This window comes from Aegilops tauschii, chromosome 2 (assembly GCF_002575655.3).
Source record: "Aegilops tauschii subsp. strangulata cultivar AL8/78 chromosome 2, Aet v6.0, whole genome shotgun sequence".
Lineage (NCBI taxonomy): Eukaryota > Viridiplantae > Streptophyta > Magnoliopsida > Poales > Poaceae > Aegilops > Aegilops tauschii.
The window spans coordinates 405,324,893-405,337,734 of NC_053036.3; the positions used below are offsets into that span (position 1 = coordinate 405,324,893).

At 52.7% G+C, this 12,842-nt stretch overlaps 1 protein-coding gene across 1 annotated transcript; it reads left to right on the forward strand.

Annotated features, from left to right (window-relative positions):
- The first annotated feature begins 7,401 nt into the window (after positions 1-7,401).
- LOC141041069 (uncharacterized) lies at positions 7,402-12,342 on the forward strand. Its single transcript, XM_073507180.1, has 3 exons — positions 7,402-8,756; positions 9,594-10,229; positions 11,745-12,342. The coding sequence occupies exons 1-3, from the start codon at positions 7,402-7,404 to the stop codon at positions 12,340-12,342; spliced, it is 2,589 nt and encodes an 862-aa protein (XP_073363281.1).
- The last annotated feature ends 500 nt before the right edge of the window (positions 12,343-12,842 follow it).

Sequence of the window (12,842 nt, forward strand, 5' to 3'; positions counted from 1 at the left end):
ACCAGTTGATGCAGATAGAACCACGATTGTACTTGCCCAAGGACCAGATCCACCACACATAACCCAGACTTTCGCAGATTGTACCCCTACCCAGTTGGACAGAGAACCAGCTACACCCCTTCTAACCCCAACCCCGGCAGATAGTATCCCAGTTCCAGTTGACACAGCACCGTCTCCACCACAGAGCACCCAAACACGAGCAGTTAGTAAGGGAACTGCGGTGCCCAAAGCACGAGGACCACCACTCCGAATCCCAACTCAACGCTTAAAGGAGAAGAAGATTTGTTCTCAGGTCAGGTTCTGTAGCTATGGTTCGTACTCCTTTGCTCTTGCATTACTCTATTTACTCATACCAAGTATTTTCAATTTTTAAGGATGGAATTGAAACTCCAATGGCGCAACAGGTATGTTTTAAACCTGTTTCTTTAACTGGTTTGCTGTTGTAACCTGCTCTATGTTGATTTTAGTTTCAATTGAATAAACAGTTATGTTCTCATGTCATGCACATTACAAGTGTTGTTATTGCTCTATAGTTACCCACACTTATATTCTGTCTATTCTGCTTTGTCTTGAACAAATATTATTTGAACTGTGTCTCTATCTTGATTTGGCAACAAAAACTAGAATGATATAGACCATAAAGTGACCATGGTACATAGATATATGTTTGTTTCATGCTGTTATCCTGTCCACTTTACTACTGAACTCATTTACCAAAATGAGTTTCATATACAACATGGTAAACATGTGATGTGTCTGCTTGTTTCTCTTTTAGAATGCGGACAAAATATTGGAGAACAGTACCGCGTTATCCAATGGTAAAGGAAGTAATGCAGATAAGGTTCAAGATAGTGAGACATCCATGTTGGTCTCCAAGAAAGCTGATAAAAACTATCTTGACGACAGTGAGGGAACCCAAAAGTCCTGTCTTGATGTAGTGTTCGAGTTACTGGCCACTACTGCTGGCACAAGCTCTTCGAACTCGCTGCCTGAATCAGTTCGTCTTCTTGAGTCTCAACTTCAAGTTGAAAGACATCGATCAGATGTGCTGCGACAGGAAGCTGAAGGACTGAGGAAGTCCCTGCAGAATTCAGATGCATATTTTCTGGTGCAACAGCAAGCGCTGGAGGATTTAAGCGCCAAACAAGAGAAAGTTAATAAGCTTGCTAAGCATCTTGCCAGCATTATGGGTACCCAGGATATTGTTTCTTGAGATCTTCTGAAGTGGTTTCAGTTCTGGATTTGTTTTGCTGTGGCGTTTATTTGCGCTGGTCGCCAACTTGGACAACCAGTGTATATGATATGCTGCTTTGTTCCCTATATTTGCACTGGTGGCGAACTTTGATGCCCAGTGGATGTAATATGTGTAATAGCCGTGATAGCCTAGCGTTAGTTGCTTGCTTATTTATTTCCTTGTTGTCTTGTTTATTTGTTTGCTTGTAGTCATTGCAGTTCTTTTTCCGCGGTTAGCTAGTGGCTGCAATAACCTATTTTTTAAAACTAAGCCACAATAACCATGGGCTAATATTTACTGTAGTGACACTGGGCCTCCTACTGGCCGTCGAAACAGTGGGCCTTCTACGGGCTGTAGAAAGAATGGGCCTTCTATGGGCCGTAGAAACAATGGGCCTTCTGCGGGCCGTATCATCAATGGGCCTTATACGGGCCGTATGATCGATTGGCCAAACATGGGCCAAACAGACTGCATTATGGCCGTAAACGGGCTGGAGTTGGAATCGTCTGTTCATGGGCCGACCATAACGGGCCATCATTAATAGGCCGTATTTGATGACGCTATGAAAACGTCCCAACGTATTAACAGACCACAAACGGGCCGACTGTAACCACGGGCGGAATTTGGCCCACAAGCAGAAAATGACAGTTACGGGCCGTAAGTAAACGAATGCTGGAAATGAGCCCAAGAATAAATGGGCTCTGAGAAGGCCAAAAGATAACATGGGCTGGAAACGGCCCAACGGAATAATGGGCCGTTAATGGGTATAAAGTGATACACTGTTCATTACGGGCCAGTTTCACCACGGGCCGTTAATGGGTGTAAAGTGATACACTATTCATTACGGGCCAGTTTCACCACGGGCCGTTAATAGGCCAAGAGTTACATAGGGCCTCATATGGGCCGAAAGACGTCATGGGCCATACATGCGCCGGAAGTGAAAAAGGGCTGGAATCATATTGGATGGCCCAGATGACGCTACTGGGCCTAATTCGGATAGGGCGTAACGGGCCTTGGGTTAGCGGGCTATAAATGGGCTATATGCGAACAGGCCGTTAACAGGCTTTCCATGGGCCGGCCCGCCACCTTTTGACCAAGTCAAACGGGCCGGCCTTTTCACATGAATGGGCCTCTGTTGGGCCGTGCCACGTGTCGACATATCATAGGCGCCTTCCGTCCAATGAGTGGATGACATCTGTCCCAACGATGAGCCGACACGTGTTTCCTCTAGCCAATGGGCTGTTAACGGGTTATCGGATCCAAAACCCGACCCGATAGCTTAACGGCGTTCCGTTACGGTGGATGCCACGTGTCGGTCACCCTTGACGAAAGCACTTCTGTGACATGCGATTTATCGTCATGGAAGGGGACACTTCCGTGATGATAATTTTGGCAATGTCATGGAACACTTCTACGACAGCACAGGTATGACTATCTTGATTCTGTCATAAATTTGTCATGGATGTACATGCATGACAGAAAACGCGACCTACTATGACAAACACGTATCATCACGGAAGTGTATTTTTTTGTAGTGTGCCAAGCCACCCATTGATGGCACCCAGGGCCCAAGTGCTATAAACAAAGTAGCACCACAAGAGAAAAGGTCAGAAGCCAGCGCCAGATGATTGACAAGTTGGCGTCAAAGCTTGACCAGTTCATTGAGCTCGTGATGAACAACCAAGGCGTTCATCCACAAGGCATGCTGCAGCGAGTGGTGGATCCGCAAGAGGAGGAACTTCAGGTGGGCCCTCCTGCTAGGGTGCCCTTAAATGATGTGCCTCAACACGATCCCAATTCACAAGCTTGGCCTTGGGTTAGCCCTGCTGGTTCTGCCAACGCAGTACCACGCGCGGTTATGCTAAAGGACTACCACGACAAGGTCGGGGATATGGTGGACAAGAAGTTGAAGCAAATGGCAATAGATCAAGCCCCTCACACCTCTGAGAGTGAGCTGGAGAAGCCTTATGAGGCATGGCATGACATGATGGCGTATCCCGCAGGGTGGCACCCACCAAAGTTCCGTCAATTTGATGGAACCGGTGATGCAAGGGAGCACCTGGCGTACTTCGAGGCGGCATGCTGCGACACAACAAATAGCCCGTCACTTCTCCTTCGCCAATTTTCAGGGTCGTTAACCGGGCCTGCCTTCCATTGGTACAGCCGTTTATCGGTTGGGTCCATTGGGAGTTGGGTGGCCATGAAGGAGGTTTTCAAGAAGCACTTCGTCGCCATGAAGAAGGACTTCTCCGTTGTCGAGCTGGCGCAAGTCCGACAACGATGAGATGAGTCCATTGATGACTACATCATTCGCTTCCGCAACAGTTATGTGCATCTCGCTAGGGAGATGCACCTCGAGGATGCCATTGAGATGTAGGTCCACGGGATGCAGCAACATTGGTCACTCGAAGTCTCTCGGCGCGAGCCTAGAACTTTTAGTGCCCTCAGCACGGCGGTAGCGGCCACGAAGCTTGAGTTTGAGAAATCACCACAGATAATGGAGCTCTATAAGAATGCCAACGCATTTTATCCCGCCAAGCACTTTGCCTCGACATCCAAGCAAATCAACAACGGTAGCAGGGTGAAGGCACCAGTCGAAGCAAATACCACCAAGGTCTTCTCGTCTGCACCGCAAGGCCATGTGCCCATCTTGGATGCAAGGGGCGAACAAGCCGGAGGGAGGCAACGCCCGTCGATGCAGGAACTCCTCAAGAAGTAGTACGTCTTCCGTAGGGAGCTCGTCAAGGACATGTTCGACCAGTTGATGGAGCACCGAGCCTTGAACTTACCAGAGCCTCGGAGGCTTGATCAGGTGAGGATGACAGATAATCCTTTATTTTGCCCATATCACAGGTATGTGGGACATGTCATTGAAGATTGTTTCGCGTTCAAAGAATGGCTCCAAAGAGCCATTAATGAGAGGAGGATCAACCTCGACCCAGAAGCTCTCAACCCAGATTACCATGCAGTAAACATGGTGAGCATGAAGTTACCGTCTCCGCTAAGTGAAGACACGGAGCTCGAAGAAACATGGGTGCCACTAGCCCAAGTTGACCAGCTATCCAACCTCGTCCTCTCCAAGACACATGCATCTCCCTTTCGGCCGCACATGACCCCAACCATTCCCGAGGAGGAGCCTTGGAGGACGGTGCGCCGAAGGCCGTACGCAAGGAGGCTGCCACCCCGACATCCTCGCCCAGTTTTGCCAGAACATGCTCCCCCAAGAATTCTAAGGCGGTTCGATCCAAGTCAACGCCGGCCTCCGCCAAGATTTGTCCCTATGTCAGAAGAAGACGAGCCTTTTCCTCGACGGGGGCGTGTGCTACCAACCTTGGCGCAGTTCTTGCCACCCGGCTGGGGGAAACACCGGCAAAGGAGGGGGAGCAAGTTCAAGAAGGAGCCAGCTCATCCCAATCACCAAGCATAGAGAGTTTCAGCGTCATCCATGACTACAACGACACCCCTTCCGAAGACATGTTTACTCCTGAAGAGCAAGCGGTCCTCCACGCCGAAGAGGAGACAAAGGAAGTGCCATTGGAAGAGGTGAACATGAACCTGTGTGGGGGCAAAGTCCTACCTGAACCACTAAAGATCAAGCCAACAAGGGTGCAGAAGCCAACCACCCCAAAGGAGGTGCCTTTGCAGGTGGAGGAATCTGAACACCAAGGCCAAGAGAAGATGAAGGCACGTGACGTCGACTACAACATCATCGCCCACCTCAAGCTAATCCCTACACTTTTGAGTGTGCATGATACGCTCATGATGGTGCTTGACCTTCGCGAAGGCCTTATTCAAGGCGCTCCAAGCTCCGGAACTCTACGAGGTGTCCATGGCAAAACACCGTCTTTGCTCCAGCCCCTTGTTCGTGAATGAGATCACGTTCGATGAGGATGATAAGCTCATGGATGATGGTGACCACAACCGACCATTGTATGTGGAAGGTAATATTGGTGTTGCACATCTTTGCAGGATCCTCATAGACCCAGGGTCTGCCGTGAACATTCTCCCTCTTCGGAGTTTGACGCGGGCAGGCTTTACGGTGGACGAATTGGAGGCTATAGATGTGATGATCTGCGGCTTCGACAACCAAGGGAAGCCTAAGCTAGGTGCCATTACATTGAAGATACAAATGTCAACTTTTAGCTTCAAGGTGCGGTTCTTCGTCATCGAGGTGAATACCTCCTACTCCGCCCTTCTAGGAAGATCGTGGATCCACAAGTACCGCGTCGTTCCATCCACCCTCCATCAATGCCTGAAGTTCCTCGACGCCAGCGGCACAGAAAAGCGCATCATCGGCAACATATCTCCTTATACAGTGCAGGAGTCTCACCATGCAGATGCAAAGTACCACTTCCCCGTTGTAGACAGCGACCAGCAGTTGGGGCGCACAACACCTTAGGTGGATCTCTTGACCAAACCAAGTTTTGGGCCAGTAGCAGAGATGAAGCTCCCCATCATGCTGAGCTCACCTGCCGATGCAAAGGGCTCCTCCACTCGGAGCCACATGAGCCAAGTCTGTAGGCGGTCATCTTCATATGTCTGGTACGACTATAGCCCCTCTTCCCAATTGCAGGTAGGGAGCTCTACTTCGACCTCATCTAGAACAGGATCTTCTATGCCTGGTCCAGTGACCCCATTACTGTTGAAGGCAAGAGTCCCGACATCAACACCAATCACGCTGAGGTCGGCTACAACAATTTCTCAAGAGGCTACCACTTCTTCATCGACTTTGGTGCGCCGAGAGCCCATTTGTTTAACACTCGGAAGCTCTGCAGGTGCCCAGGAAGTCTCCAGGATGCTAACAGGCGGCAATGATGCGCCACCACCCATCATGCTACGGGCACGCAACCCTTGGAAGGAAGAACCTGCGCCCGTACCGATTGCCGATAGAAGAAGAATAAAAGAAGTGGGGGAAGTCGCAAGGGGAGCTGGAGGCGTACAGCCCCTGTCGCTCTATGTCTTAGTGACTTCCCCATTGGAGGTTTGGGCAATCCCCAGTTTGTCCGGATCTAGAGTCCAGACCATTTTCTACAAAGTCCCACAGGTAAAACAATGTGATTTTGTATTTGAATTTCCCCAAACTTGCAGTGACCCAGGGGAGGTACTATCGACAATGAAGGCAGAGCCCAAGATGGTTCGCTTGTTGGAGAAGGCCGGGATAACTCTTGGGCGGAACAACAGGATTCCTCCACCACCCGCCATATACGAGGAATGGCGGAGACAAGCGAAAGACCTCAGCAAAAAGGCAAAGCTCAACCAAAGTTTGGGCTTGGCTACAACAAACCCGACGCCCCCAGCAATGAGGGGAAGCTCAGCTCCAAGCTAGCACCACGAGAACCAGAATATAAAAGACGACTGATGCCAGAAGGAGACTTCTACAACACTGGCCTGCCTTTTGGGTTGAAGAATGCAGGTGTAACATACCAGCATGCCATGACATGCGTTCTTGGCGATCTGATACACCATGCGATGGAATGTTGTACCTACGACGTCCCTGCTGATGAAGAGGAGGAGCTCGGTGTCGGAACATGAGTCAACTGCCACGCCATGTCCGTCTCATCAAGCGATGAGTCCGACACTTTGTCCGCCATTCCTCATCAACAACACTCTGCCAACGGTGAGCCAAGTGACGCCGAGGAACTTAGCTCCATATCAGCACCACAGGAGTTAGAAGACGGAGGGAAGCCCACCATCGATGGTCTCGTCCAAACAACCTTGGAATGGAGGATGACCCACGCCCCAATTTTGTTAGCGCCAGGCTAACGGAAGAGGAGCGGGAGGACTACCGAAGCTTCTTGATGGAGTACCGATACTGCTTTGCCTGGAGTTACAAGGAGATGCCAGGTTTGGACCCTCGTGTCGCCACACACAAGTTGGCGATTGACCCACGGTTCTGTCCCATCAAGCAGCAACCACGGCGTCTACGTCCAGAACTTGATGTCGATGTCATCGCGGAGGTCGATAAATTAATCACTGCAGGTTTCATCAAGGAGACGAAGTATCCATGGTGGCTCGCCAATATTGTCCCGGTGGAGAAGAAGAATGGGCAGATACAAATCTGCCAGGACTTCCGCGACCTGAATCAGGCTTGCCCAAAGGATGACTTTCCTCTACCAATCCCATAGATCATCATCGACTCCACCACAGGCCATGGCGCACTTTCCTTAATGGATGGTTCGTCAGGCTACAACCAGATCAAGATGGATCCTAATGACGCCATTGACACCGCTTTCAGGACCCCGAAGGGAAATTTCTACTACGTCATGCCATTCGGACTGAAGAATGTTGGTGCAACTTACCAGCGTGCCATGACATGTGTTCTTGGTGATTTAATCCACCATTCGATGGAATGCTACGTTGATGACATGGTAGTCAAAACCAAGGATCGCAAGCATCATCAGGAGGATCTTCGAGTTGTCTTCGAGCGGCTACGTCAACATGAACTAAAGATGAACCCGATGAAGTGTGCCTTTGCTGTTCAGTCAGGCCTCTTCCTCGGCTTTATTGTTCGTCACCGAGGCATAGAGATCGAGCCTAAGAAGATCAAGGCCATCCTCGACATGCCGCCGCCTCAAGATCTCAAAGAGTTGAGGTCATTGCAAGGGAAGCTTGCATACATCAGGCGCTTCATCTCCAACCTCTCCGGACGCATCCATCCCTTCTCGAGCCTCATGAAGAAAGGAGCTTCGTTCGTGTGGGATGAAGGATGCCAACGCGGATTCGATGAAATCAAAAGGTACCTCCTTAATCCACCTGTCTTGGCAGCTCCCGTAAAGGGGCGCCCACTCATCCTATACATTGCAGCACAGCCTACTTCGGTAGGCGCTTTGTTCGCCCAAAACAATGACGAGGGAAAGGAGGTGGCATGTTATTACTTGAGCCGCACCATGGTGGGGGCTGAGCGAAACTACTCTTCTATAGAGAAGTTGTGCTTGGCCCTAATCTTTGCTTTGAAGAAGCTCATGCACTACACGTTGAAGCATGAAGTCCAGCTCGTCACGAGGGCGGACCCCGTGAGGTATGTTTTAATTCAGCCCGCGCTCATGGGGCGACTTGGAAAATGGGCACCTATCATGATGGAGTTTAACATCACCTTTGTGCCTCAAAAAGCAATCAAGGGTCAAGCCTTGGCGGAGTTTCTCATAGCGCACCCAATTCCAGATGACTCACCTCTTGTCACGGACCTCCCTGACGAGGAGGTTTTCAATGTCAACCTCGACGCGTCGTGGGAGCTTTACTTTGACGGTGCCTCCCGCATGGACGCCGACTCGGATGGTACCCTAAGACGAAGAGCCGGTGCAGGTTTGGTGTTCAAGACGCCACAAGGAGGGGTGATGTATCACTCATTCTCCCTGCTCAAAGAAGAATGCTCCAACAATGAAGCAGAGTACGAGGCGCTCATTTTCGGCCTCCTCTTGGCGCTCTCCATGGAGGTTCATTCCTTGCGGGCTTATGGAGACTCTCAACTCATCATTCGTCAAGTCAACGACATCTATGAGGTTTGCAAGCCTGAATTGGTGCTGTACTATTCTGCGACCCGGAATCTAATGGGAAAATTTCAACATGTTGAAGTGCTCCATGTCCCACGAAGTAGGAATGCACCTGCTGATGCCTTGGCGAAACTAGCAGCGACATTGGTGCTCCCAAATAATAAAACAATGTAGGTGAACATGGAAGAAAGGTGGCTACTCCTAGCTGTCTTGGAGCTCATCCCAGCGGAGTATGAAGTCAATACCGTCATGACAAATACCGTAGAGGAGGGCGAGTGGCTGCAACCATTCCTCGACTAGTTCAAGCATGGGAGCCTCCCCGATGACCCTGTCACGAGGCGCCAACTACAATGACGACTCCCTTTCTATCTTTTTGAAGTAGGTGCCCTATACAGGCGCTCGCGTGGACAGGAGGTCCTACTTCGATGCGTCAACCGAAGTGAAGCCGACAAGATCCTATAGGAGATGCATCATGGAGTCTGCGGCGGGCACCAAGGAGGGGCCAAGATGTATCATAGTATACGTCTAGTAGGATACTCCTGGCCCAGTGTTATGGCGGACTGCCTTCGGGTGGCCAAATCATGCCACAATTGCCAAGTCCATGGCGATTTCAAGCACCAGCCACCAGTCCCTCTTCACCCTACCATTCCCTCTTGGCCATTCGATGCTTGGGGAATCGACGTCATCGGCCCTATCAACCCTCCATCTTCCAGGGGGCATCGCTTCATCCTCGCCGCGAAGGACTACTTCTCAAAGTGGGCGGAAGCTGTTCCACTACGGGAGGTGAAGAGTGACAACTTCATCAACTTCCTAGAGTGAAACATAATATATCGCTTTGGGATACCTCATTGGATCACCTCCGACAACAGCAAGGCCTTCAAGTCCAACAAGATGTACAGGTTCACGGAGAAGTACAAGATCAAGTGGAACTACTCCACCGGCTACTACCCTCAAGCTAATGATGCGATCGAGGCTTTCAACAAGACGCTCGGCAAGATACTCAAGAAGACAGTGACAAGGAATTGGAGAGACTGGCATGACCGTCTCTTCGAGTCCTTATGGGTGTACCGCGTCATAGTCCGTACCCCAACACAGGCGACTCTGTTTTCTCTCGTGTTCGGGAGTGAGGCGGTCCTACCACTGGAGGTCCAGCTACCCTCTTTGAGGGTGGCTATCCAAGATGAAATCACCCACGATGAACAGGTACAACTTTGGTTTCAGGAGCTCGACGCCCTTGAAGAGGGGCAACTTCATGCCCTACAGAACCTGGAGCTTTACCGCCAGAATATGGTGAGAGCTTACGACAAGCTCGTCAAGCAACATGTCTTCCGAAAAGGCGATTTGGTCCTTGTGCTCAGGAGGCCCATCGTCGTGACACATAGGACGAAGGGCAAGTTCGAGCAAAAGTGGGAAGGGCCAAACGTCATCGAGCAAGTCTACGATGGGGGAGCATACCAACTCGTCGATTCCCACGGAATCCGACCTATGCCCCCAATCAATGGAAGGTTCCTCAAAAAATATTTTTCTTAAAATTTTGCCTCTTTTGTTGCCTTTCGGTTTTTCATTGGGGAAACTTTTTCTGTGGGCTTTCGGATCCATGATGCATTCTCCTTAGCATTTCATGGATATATCTAGTTTTCCCCAATTTTTACGGACTAAGTCCAACAAAAAAATGGCTTCCCCCTATCGCACTACGCTGTTGATTGAAGTTTCGGCTACCCTAGGACTTGTTGGAGGGTGGCACAATGTGTCGATTTGCAGGTGGTGTCAGAGTAATGGGCCACGGGTAGGTTAACCTGAGGCCCAGAACCTTTCAAGACATTGGGGCTGGCTCGCCCCTCAAGGCACCAAGATGAAGTGCCGCCTTCTGGTGGCCGGCTGGAGGAATAGCCGGCTGACCGTAGACGGCCGAGTCCCAGAGACCGACTTCAAGACAAGCCGACTCCTAGTTGGCGGCTTCTAGAGAAGCCGGCCCCTAGCAGTCGGCCCGTGGCACCAACGAAGCCCACGCCCTCATCAAGAAAGACAAGACAGGGAGTGGCTACAGTATAGCCTATCCCCCCGATCCAAGGACGCGCGTGGCCACAGTGCACCATACCAGCGGAGATCTCTGCCCGGCGCGGCACTGTTGCCACACCACTCCTGACATCGCCACAAGCAGGCGGAGCCCTGCTCCCACGACGGCCTGTCGGTATGGCCCAAGGATGACGGGCCCCACCAATCAGCGAGAGCCCGGAAGACGGCTAGAGCCCCACCAGTCGGACCCGAGGGAGGTCGGCCCCCAGTAGACGGCCCGCCCCTTCGTCGGGTCCCACGCGCCATTAACCAGACAAAACGCAGACTGGCTACAGTAATCGCCCGCCAGGCGGCGGAGCTGTAGCCACGATCCCCTGACCAAGCCTGCATCATTAGTGTCACGGCTATAGTGATCAGTAGCCGACAAGACCCAAGAGCGGCGGAGGCGGCCTGTCGGCCCCGTACCAGACCAGTCGGCGGGGCCCACCAGGCGGCGGGCCCCAGCAGCCGGCGGAGAAGCCGGCGGCCAAAGAGACTGACAGTCGGGCCCTACACCCGGCCGGATTACCATTGTACCCTTGGGGGTAGGCCTATATAAACCCCCAGGGCACCCATGCAAAGGGTTCCCAACCTGTTAGAACTAGACCCACCCATAGAGAAAGGAGAGAGCTAGCCTTGCCTTCTCCTACCTCTAGCAAACAGCTCGAGGAGCACCATTGTACCACTTGTGCTTTAGTGATCATGCGGAGACCCCGCAGAGCAGGACTAGGGGTGTTATCTCCTAGGAGAGCCCCGAACTTGAGTAAAGTGCGCCGGCGTTCGTGTCTACGCCTAATCCCGCTTCCAGGCACTGGCGACCTTCTACTCGCTCCCACCATGATAAGCCATCCTTTGGCATATGTCGCACCCAACCCCCGACATTTGGCGCCCACCGTGGGGCAAGGTGCACCGTCGTCCGGAGACCTGTTCTGGACGGGAACCATTTTCCTCCCTGGCGAGCGCAGCCAGCCCGGCACGCCAGATGGAGTCTGCGCCGACGCACTGCACGGCATGGAGGTCGCCTGCGCGGCGAGCTGCCTCACCGACCTTGTTGGCGAGGTTCGCCTCTCCGACGAGCCAGCGTCCGATGCCGGCAATGATGGCCCTGAGAGCCGCCTCGTCAGCCTCCTTGATCAGCTCCACGTCGCCAACGAGCCTACTGTAGACTTGGAGTCTGTTGGCTCCACCGACCCGATGCTTGTCAATTCCGACACTGCGTCGCTTGACGCGTTCCCCACCAACGTGGTGGTCTACGACGAGCCGCTTCCTCGCGCGGAGAGCGGCGAAAGCGCCATCACGGAGGCGCTAGTCATCGGCCACAGCGAGCACTCCGGCGGAGGTGCTCATGACCCGCTCGATGCGGCACATCAAGACCTAACGGTGCCCATCCCAGAAGACGCTGACGCCGAGATGCTGGAAGCACGCCGCATCCAGCTCGTCGAGGGCGCCAAGAAGCTGGCCAGCATTGGACGCCTATCGGAGGCCTACCAGCGCGAGATGGACCGTGCTGTGGGCGGCATGCCGGCTCCCGGTGGGCCCAGCCGCCTTGGCACGATCCGGTAGCGCGGCGTGGCCATCGCCAACCTGTTCGGGGCAGATCGCCCCGTCTATGCCACGCCAGCGGAAAATATCCTAGCTGCCCAGGCGGCAGCAGAAGAGCTGGACAAGTTCGAGGGCGAAGAGCGTCGCCAGATGGCGGAGCGCGTCCAGTGACTCCTCGACGCGGCTGCCGAGCAGCACGAGGCCGGTTGCCGCACTGAGGCGCCTCACCGGCAAAATGACGATCTGCATCCCCGCTGAGATCAAGGCGCGACATCTCGGACACCGACTGGTGGCATCTGCGGAAGAAGAGACAAGGAGCCGGCTGCCAGCCGCAGCCGGACTCGCATCACCATTGAGCGCGACCAAGACGGCCGCCCGAGAGCAGTGGAGCGACGGGATGACTATCCGCCTCCTCCCCCTCGCAGGGAAAGGCGCGTCTCCCCGCCGCCTGTTGACCACCCAACGCTCGGAGACCGCCTTGGCCGCCGAGAGGGAGTCGGAGAGAATGATGCCCGCCACCG